The sequence below is a fragment of the Primulina huaijiensis genome, chromosome 10 (assembly GCF_012295235.1).
Source record: "Primulina huaijiensis isolate GDHJ02 chromosome 10, ASM1229523v2, whole genome shotgun sequence".
NCBI lineage: Eukaryota > Viridiplantae > Streptophyta > Magnoliopsida > Lamiales > Gesneriaceae > Primulina > Primulina huaijiensis.
The window spans coordinates 8,761,797-8,771,409 of record NC_133315.1 but is presented as its reverse complement, the minus strand read 5'-3'; the positions used below and the strand labels follow the sequence as shown (position 1 = coordinate 8,771,409).

Below are 9,613 nucleotides of genomic sequence, written 5' to 3'. Positions count from 1 at the left end.
GTCTTAGAACTAAAGTCCAGACATTGTTATGGGTAAACTGATTTTGCTCATCTTGCATAGCATTTATCCAGTTTGGATCAGCTAGAGCTTCATAGGTTTTCTTTGGTTCAAGTTGTGAAACAAATGCTGAATGAACAAATAGATTAAAAATTTGGTTTCTTGTTCTTACCGGATCAGATTGATTACCTATCACCAGTTCTTGTGGATGTGATTTCTTCCATATGTAGTTGGGATTAGTTAGATCGACTTCAGCAACTGGTTCAGTTTGTGACTGAAAATCAGTTTCAGTTGCAACAGGTTCAGTTTGTATTTGAATATTATCGCGTTGTTCTATCAACTGAGTGTTAGGAACAACTTCCTACTCAGCTGTTTGTTCCACTATCTCTAGTTCAGGTGCTTGTAGGATATTACAATTGATGTGAACTTCTTCTTCACTATCATCCTCCAAACTGATTTCTGTAAAGCGATCGGTTAGCTCAACTGGATCAGTTGGCTTATCAGTTAGTGCATTTTCATTAAATACAACATGAATTGACTCTTCTATATTCAAAGTATATTTATTAAACACTCTATAAGCTTTTCTAACTGATAAGTAACCAGAAATATTACCTCTACTGATTTAGCATCAAAATTTTTTAAATTATTTTTACCATTATTATGGATAAAACATCTGCAGCCAAATATTCTGAGTATAACACGCAGTGTTCACTGCTTTTGTCCAAGATCTTTGAGATATACCAGAATCAACAAGCATTGTTCTAGTTGCTTATTTAAGCGTACAATTTATTCTTTCAGCTACACCATTTTGCTGAGATGTTCAAGAAACTGAGAACTCATGCTTAATTCTAGTATTTTCTAAAATTTGAGAAAGATTTTTATTGACAAATTCAGTCCCTCGATCAGACCTTATTCTGTCAATTCCAACTGATTTTTCATTTAATAATCTTTTGAAAAGCTTAATCAGTTGTGCAGCAGTTTGGTATTTAGATTTGAGAAAAATAACCCAGTAAATCTTGAAAAATCATTAACGATTACCAAGGTGTATTTCATTTCCCCTAAACTCATGACTGGTATAGGACCAAAAAGATTCATATGCTGCATTTCTAATCATCTGGAGAAAGATTTACTACCCTTGTTTTTGAATGAAGATCTTACCTGTTTACCAAACTGACATGCTGAAAAAATTTTATCTTTTGAAAATTCTATTATAAGCATACCAGTCACAAGATCATGAGTACTCAGATGATCTATGGGTTTAAAATTAAAGTGGTTCCACCTCTTATGCCATAACCAGTTTTTAGAAGATTTTGAGACTAAAAAACAAACTAGTGCATCAGTTTGATTTGTCCAACTCACTTTGTAGGTGTTACCACAACGTTTGCCAGTTATAATGTTCTCATCAGTTGAGTTCTTAACTGTGCACGTGTGTTTGTTAAACTGAACTTCAAAATTATTGTCGCATAACTGACTGATGCTAATCAAGTTATTCTTCAAATTATCAATCAGTAAGACATCATTAATAATAATTTTACATGAATAAGCTTATCGTTACCCACAGTTCTACCTTTAGAGTTGTCTCCAAAACTGATGTTTGGACCAGTGTATTTGATCATTTGGGATATCAAAATTTCATCTCTCGTCATATGTCCTGATAATCCACTGTCCAAGTACCAAATTGATTCTTTTGTTGTACCTATTTCCTGCAATCACACACTATAAATAATCTTCGTACCCACATCTATTTGGGTCCTAAACTGATTAGTCATTTAAGAACCCAGACTTGGATCAGTCTAACTGACTTTCCTGTTGCTGTGTTCCAAAAAGTTTTTCTCGATTTGTGTGTGTTTGGAGCAATGTGTGCAGAAGAAAAAATATGACTTTTAACCTTTTTCAACTGATTGTTCTTCCGATATCTCTTCTGAAATGGCTTACAGTTGTAATAAGTGTAATAGCCATTCCTAGAGTGCTGATTTTTTTAACTGAACCGTTTAGTGACCAGCTTCGTGAATCAGTTGGAATCTCAGGGCTATTTCTAATTCCAAACCATTTTGCCTTGTTCATATTTTCAATCGGTTGGACAATATTTTTAATTGGTTCTGAAAATTCATGTACCAGAGTTGATTTCAAAAAGTTAATTTACTTCCCTTTGTTCTCATTCAACTTTGGCATCCTATCACTTGAAGTGGTCTCACCATGACTGTTTAAGCTCAAAACAGTTCTGTCAGTAACTGATTTTTTTAAACATTGCATTTAAGACAGAGTGACTGATGACTTGTTCCATTCTTGAATCAGATCAGTTTGTTTTGAAATTTCAGTTTTTAACTGCTGAATCAAGGAATGGTTTTCTGCCATTTCATCTTTGTGCTTCGCAACCTCCCTTGTTAGACTCAACAATTCAATCGATTCATCAGTTTTCGTTTTGTTGTCTTTGGGATTAGCTTGCTTAGCTTTGGCTTTTTCAAATGACAGAGCAAGTTTGTGATACTCATTAACCATGTCATGCAGTGTGGTAATGAGTTCTTCTCGTGTAAAGTCAGTAGAACTGAAATCAATTACATCTTCACTTGTTGATTCCAGTTGTGCATCATCTGTCATTAGGCACTTTACTTCCTCTTTATCATTGGAGCTACTCAAGCTCTCAGACTCTGACTCTTCACTAGCAGTCTCTGCCCATTTTGAATTGCTTTCTTCAGCTAGCAGGACTTCATGTCTCTTCTTGAATAATCTCTTGTCATTCTTGTCTCTTCTTTTGTATTCAGCTGACTTCTTTCCTTTTTCAGTTGAATTCCGACCGTCCTTCTTTGCCTTTGGACAGTCAGCAATGAAGTGTCATGATTTGCCACAGTTGTAGCAAGAGTTTGGTTCTTCCTTTGAGTTGTTTTTCTGATAATGCCTTTGGAAGGAAGCTTGATTTTTTCTGATGAATTTTCCAAATTTCCTGACAAATAATAATGTGGCGTCATTACTTAGTTGTTCTGCAGTCTTCTCAACTAAACCAGCTGGTTCCAGTTTGATTGCACTAAGGGCAGTTGTGATCTGTGGAGTAGATGGTTCTCCTTCTCTTGTTTGCAATTCAAACTCATAGGCTTTTAGATCAGCAAACAAATCATGCAAGTCAATCTTGTTTAGGTCCTTAGACTCTCTCATTGCCAGGGTCGTCACATCCCATTCTTTGGGAAGACCTCGAACTACCTTTAAAGCAACATCTTTGTTTGAATACACTTTCTCAAGTGCATTCATTTCATTTATAATGCTGCTTAGTTGTTCATCATATTCAGCCATTGACTATCCAGTCTTCATTTTGATATTATCAAATTTTTGCACTGCAACTGAGAGTTTATTTTCCTTTGTCTGCTCATTTCAATGGCATAGCTGAATCAGCTTCTCACAGATTTTTTTGTTGTTCTGCACATCTTTATTTTGTTGAATGTAACCTTATCCAAGGTTTTGTACAGAAAATATTTAGCTACTCATCCAGGTTGGCTTTCCTCTTATCTTCAGGTGTCCATTCATCTCATGGTTTCTCTATGCGATGGAGAGCTCCTTCAGTTATGGTAACTGCTGTGTTTTCCTTTAATATCTTCATTGGCCCGTCAGTTATGACGTACCACATGTCATCATCCTGTGCAGCTAGATGATCTTGCATTCTAATCTTCCAGCCATCAAAATTCTTCTCTAGAAAACATAGGAATTCTGTTGAAGGAAGACTTGATAATCAGAATATAAAGATCGAAAGTATTAAAAAACAAGATTGACAGGGCTCTGATACCACTTCTTTAGTTGCGTGTGCTTTCGTGGGAAAGGTGTGATGATGATTACTGGATTGTAATTGTTAAATGTTATGATTAACAATTTGATTTCCAGTGATGGCAGCTAGAGAACAAGTACATCCTCGTGAGGAAATGGAAGAGGTTGGCGGTGGGTTTGGGTAGATGAATCCATTGCCACCTCCTCCTATAATATTTAACATTTTAACACTGGTATATCTTTTTGGACCAGTCAAACGATCAAATTTTTCGAAACTCAAAACATGAAAATTCTTCATCTTTGAGTTTTCTACGTTATATCCAAATTTCAGATCATTTGAACTTCATCTAACCAAAACATTTCATATTTCATTCTTTAAAAATCGTTAATTATTTAGTAATCTCACATTACAAAATTAACAACTTGTGATATTCACTTAAGGCATTACATTTCTATCCCCCTTAAATGAATTTCGACCCCGAAATTTATCAACAATAGTAATAACATGCATAAATAAAGATACCTCATACCATCAGAATAAGTAGGGGTAGAGCTCCCTCATATGCCGCTCTGTCTCCCAAGTGGCCCCTTCGACACCTCTATGCTCCCACTGAACCTTCACCATCGGTATAAGTTTACTACGAAGCTTCCGTTCAGATCGATCCAAAATACAAACTGGTCTCTCAACATAAGACACGTCAGGATCTAACTGAACCTCAGAAATATCCAACACATGTGAAGGATCCGGTTCATACTTCCGCAACATCGACACATGAAACACATCATGAATACCATATAAAGATGGAGGTAGAGCCAATCGATAAGCCAAAGTGCCTATCAGCTGCAATATCTCATATGGGCCAACATACCTCAGTGCCAACTTTCCTTTCATACCAAATCGCACTGTGCCACGAAAAGGAGAAACTTTCAAAAATATTCGATCGCCCTGCTGAAACTCTAAGGGTCTTCGTCTTTTATTGGCATAGGCGGCCTGTCTATCTTGAGCTGCTTTCAATCGCTGCTGTATCAACTTTACTTTCTGTTCCATCTCATGAATCATATCAGGACCGATAACTGCAGCTCGATCAACATCATCCCAGTATAACGGAGATCTACAACGTCTCCCATACAATGCCTCAAATGGAGCCATCTGAATACTACTCTGATAAATATTGTTATATGCAAACTCCACCAATGGAATAGGTAACTGCCAAACAGATTTAAAATCCATAACATAAGCACGCAACATATCCTCCAGCGTCTGAATAATGCGCTCAGTCTGACCATCTGTCGGGGATGATAAGCCGTACTCAATCTCAACTCTGTCCCCATCACAGTCTGCAATTCTTCACAAAAATGAGAAGTAAATCGAGGATCTCTATCGGATATAATAGACACTGGAATCCCATGCAACCGTACGATCTCTCGTATATACAACTGTGCCATTGTCAAGTACGTACTACTCATGCTATAGGGTATAAAATGTCCAATTTTCGTCAATCGATCAACAATCACCCAAATAGCATCAATAGTTCAAGTGCTTCTTGGTAAATGAGTCACAAAATCCATCGATATATGCTCCCATTTCCAAGTCGGTACTTCTAAACTCCTCAATTCACCTCCTGGCCTTCTCCTCTTAGCTTTGATCTGTTGACAATTAAGACATCGACGCACAAAATCAATCACATTACGTTTCATTCCCTTCCACCAAAATTGAGAACGTAGATCCTTATACATCTTTTTGCCACCAAGGTGGATAGAATAACGACTACAATGTGCACGCCGCAACAGGCCCTGGCTCAACTCAAGTGTATCAGGAACTACCCATCTATCCTTCATCCTCAAACTGCCATCATCAGCCTCTCTAAAACAAGTGTCTTGTTTCCGAGAAACCAACTCCTTCCATCGCTGATCTCTCTCATATGTCATCTGTGCATCACGAATACAACCATATATATCAGGTGCAGCTAATAAGGTAGATACCTGGATAGGAGTCGTTGAAATATAAAAATCATATCACAAAGAACAACAAGACATCATCATAGCTGATAAACGACCCACATCCTCTGCAGTACAGCTAACTTTACGACTCAATGCATCAGCAGTAAGATTAGCTCGACCAGGATGATACTCAATCTCACAATCATAATCTTTCAACAAATCTAACCACCGTATCTGCCTCATATTCAACTCTGTCTGAGTGAACAAAAATCTCAAATTCTTATGATCCGTATAAATCGTAAACGAGGTACCATATAAATAGTGTCGACATATCTTCAAGGCAAAGATAATGGCTGCAAACTCTAAATCATGCACAGGGTACCTTGTTTCGTGTGGTTTCAGCTGTCTCGAGGCATATGCCACAACATGTCGATCCTGCATCAAAACACATCCCAAACCATGTAGTGATGCATCAGTATGAACAACAAACCTCTCATTTTCTGTAGGGATTGATAATACTGGTGCAGTCGTCAGTCGGTGTTTCAACACCTGAAAACTCCTCTCACATGCTTTAGACCATTGAAATCGCACACCGTTCTGAGTCAACTGTGTCAAAGGTGTAGCAGTCTTTGAAAATTCCACGATAAATCGACGATAATAACCTGCTAAACCCAAGAAACTACGGATCTCTAGTACAGATGTAGGTGCAGACCACTGTAATACGGCTTTGACCTTTGTTGGATCAACAGATATCCCATCTCTCGATATAACATGACCCAATAAGACCAATCGATCCAACCAAAACTCACACTTACTGAGTTTGGCATACAACTGTCTATCTCGCAGTACCTGTAATACTGAACGTAAATGCCCAACATGCTCAGCCTCACTCCTGGAATATATCAATATATCATCAAGAAACACAATAATAAACTGATCAAGATAAGGCTGAAATACCCTATTCATCAAACTCATAAACACAGCTGGAGCATTCGCCAATCCAAACGGCATAACTAAAAACTCATAATGCCCATATCTGGTCCTGAATGCTGTCTTATGAATATCCTCCTCTCTAACTCGTATTTGATGATATCCTGACCTCAAATCAATCTTCGAATATACTGAAGTTCCCTGCAACTGATCAAACAAATCTTAAATACAGAAATGGGATATTTATTCTTAATCGTCACCTTATTCAGCTGTCGGTGAAACTCACGTGAAGAGTTTCATAGTTATCCCAATTTTTTTTACTATTATATTATATTATATTAATAAAATAATATAATAAAATAATATGATTAACAATTTGATTTCCAGTGATGGCAGCTAGAGAACAGGTACATCCTCGCGAGGAAATGGAAGAGGTTGACAGTGGGTTTGGGCAGATGAATCCATTGCCACCTCCTCCTATGGGACATGCACCTACAGATCAGCCTTTGTTGCCTGGTGAGTTGACTCTGACAGTTTAGCAGTTATCATCCTTCGAGATTTTACAGTTCTGAGACTGGAGAGCGAGAAGAGGAGTGGATTGAGAGGATAGAGCATATATTTGTGACTGCTCCGTGTGCTAGGTCTGCTTGGTTACGATTGGCTACATTTCAGCTTTCGCGGAATGTATTATTGTGGTGGCAGACGACTGAGGCCGGATTGAGAGCTCAGGGCCGCACTGTTGATTGGGATGTGTTTCGGACTCGTTTTATTGATAAGTATTTTTCTATAGCAGCCAGACAAAAGAAAAAGAAAGAATTCGAGGATTTGAGACAGGGCAGTATGTCTGTTGCTGAGTATGAGCCTCGATATTCTGCATTGCTGAAATATGTGCCAGATGTTGCTACGAATGTTCATGCTAAGATGAGGCACTTCTTGAAAGGGTTGAAGTTAAAGTTATTTGATCGTATGCAATTGAACAACCCAGTATCATTTGAGGATGCAGTGACGAGACCTGAGATGGCTGAGTTGGTGATGCAGGAGTATGGGGCTCAGGGACGATTATTAGAGCCAACTAGGGAGTCATTCCGATCGCAGGGATAGTCTTTTAAATATCAAAAGGGTTCATCTTCTTCTTCAGCATCATCTGGGAAGCGCCGATTTGATTCACGACGTGTTGAGAGTCGTGGGGCAGTTCTCAGTCTGTTCAGGGGCAGAGAGGGGAGTCAAGAGCAGTGAGATGTTTTCGTTGTGGGGGACCTCATCTGATCATACAGTGTACACAGACCGAGATCACCTATTTTGAGTGTGGCGGTGTTGGCCATATAGCGAGACAATGTCCTAGCCGTGAGGAACAGCGAGAGCCCAGGAGTGATAGAGGTAGATCCTCAAAGAGAGGAGAACGACAGTCTCAGTAGTTTACACCACGACCTTTTGGAGGACAGCCACGTAGGCAGGGAGCTGGTCCGCCTCAGGCACAGGTGTATGCTTTGACACGAGAGCAGGCAGAGGAGGCACGAGAGTAGATGATAGGGGATAAGTGTTATTTATGTTCTTATCCTGCTTATATTCTTGTTGATACTTGTGCCTCGCATACATTTATATCGAAGAGGTTTGTGGTTAAGCATCATATGCGCTCGTCTCCATTGTCTATGCCTCTTTCTGTTTCGACACCCTCTGGAGTTGATATATCAGTTGTATCGATGATATCAGATGGTATTACTTCTTATGAGGGCTATGAGCTGAGATCTGATATGATTATTCTAGAGATGACTGATTTTGATTGTATCGTGGGAATTATTGTGTTGAGGAGATATTGTGCGACTGTTGATTGTTATCAGAGGGTATTATATTTTTACACCGATGAGAAAGAGCGTTGGACATTTTATGGGAAGGGTTCTCGTCCCCGTGTTCCGTTGATATCTGCTATCCGGATGTCTCGGTTATTGGAGTATGGCCATGAGGGTTATCTTATTTATGATGTAGATGTGATAGAGAAGAAGAAAGAGGTGGGAATAGAGGAGATACATGTAGTTGCTGAGTTTGCTGATGTATTTCCTGATGAGATTCCAGGCTTCCCACCAGCCCGTGATGTGGAGTTTGGGATTGAGTTGATGCCAGGTACTTCCCCTATTGCTCGTGCTCCTTACAGAATGGCACCAGCAGAGTTGAGAGAGTTGAAAGCCCAGTTACAGGACTTGCTGGACAAGGGACACATTCGCCCTAGTGTATCGCCTTGGGATGCACCAGTCTTATTTGTAAGAAAGAAAGATGGAACGATGCGGCTTTGTATTGACTACCGTTTGAACAGAGAGGAGAGTTAAGAGAGAAAATAACATTTCCATTTTCTTTTCGATCGTGCGACTTATCGGTTTATCCAATCGACGAACCGACATCAGTTCTGGAATCGTTGACACGAGGTCTTCGATTTAAGGTATAAATTTTATATTTTTGATGATGTTTGAAATTCGTCGATTTTTTGAATAAATCCGATAAATTGTTAAATCATACTGAAATTGAAGATTGTTGAATAGCGTATGATTTTAACGAAGTAGAGAAGATTCTTGTGTTGTTGTTTTAAATTTATTCCTAATTTATTATAATTAAGGATTTTAATCGTTGAATTGAGATTGGTGAGTTGTTTGTTAGTTGTTATTAATTCTGATTGTATATTCTGAGTCTACGAAGTATAGGCTACACGTTAATATAAAGTTTTCGTAATTTAACGGATGTTGTAATATAGTCTATTATTTGAAGTTAATTAATTAGGGTGTATTTGATGTTAGTATTGTGAATTAAAATGCACCAGAATATTAATTGTTGAACTATAAGAATTTATAATCGAGTTTTATATTTTTATTGAAACGATTGTTGTTGGGCTATTTGATGTTATATATTGAGGTTGTTATGACTGTGTTGATACGGTGACAATTATATTATAATTGTTGTTGAATTATTTAGATATGTCACAAGCCTCGGGATCAAAGAAAGATCCAGA

The 9,613-nt window shown here is 38.2% G+C and overlaps 2 protein-coding genes across 2 annotated transcripts; one reads left to right on the top strand and one right to left on the bottom strand.

Annotated features, from left to right (window-relative positions):
• Positions 1 to 4,279: 4,279 nt before the first annotated feature.
• LOC140985876 (uncharacterized) lies at positions 4,280 to 6,918 on the bottom strand. Its single transcript, XM_073453822.1, has 5 exons — positions 6,905 to 6,918; positions 6,385 to 6,580; positions 5,367 to 5,730; positions 4,935 to 5,085; positions 4,280 to 4,859 (listed from the first exon to the last, which is right to left on the bottom strand). Exons 1-5 carry the CDS (start codon positions 6,916 to 6,918, stop codon positions 4,280 to 4,282), a joined length of 1,305 nt encoding a protein of 434 aa, XP_073309923.1.
• Positions 6,919 to 8,267: 1,349 nt separating this feature from the next.
• LOC140985875 (uncharacterized) lies at positions 8,268 to 8,939 on the top strand. Its single transcript, XM_073453821.1, has one exon. It carries the CDS (start codon positions 8,268 to 8,270, stop codon positions 8,937 to 8,939), a length of 672 nt encoding a protein of 223 aa, XP_073309922.1.
• The last annotated feature ends 674 nt before the right edge of the window (positions 8,940 to 9,613 follow it).

Excerpts from the sequence above, each read along its gene's own strand:
- LOC140985876 (XM_073453822.1), bottom strand. Across the intron at positions 5,086-5,366 it reads TAAGAGGAGAAGGCCAGGAG|ACTGTGATGGGGACAGAGTT; the intron begins GTGAATTGAGGA and ends GAAGAATTGCAG. Across the intron at positions 4,860-4,934 it reads TTACCTATTCCATTGGTGGA|ATCTCCGTTATACTGGGATG; the intron begins GTTTGCATATAA and ends GAGACGTTGTAG.
- LOC140985875 (XM_073453821.1), top strand. The coding sequence starts at position 8,268 with ATGCCTCTTTCTGTTTCGACACCCTCTGGAGTTGATATATCAGTTGTA.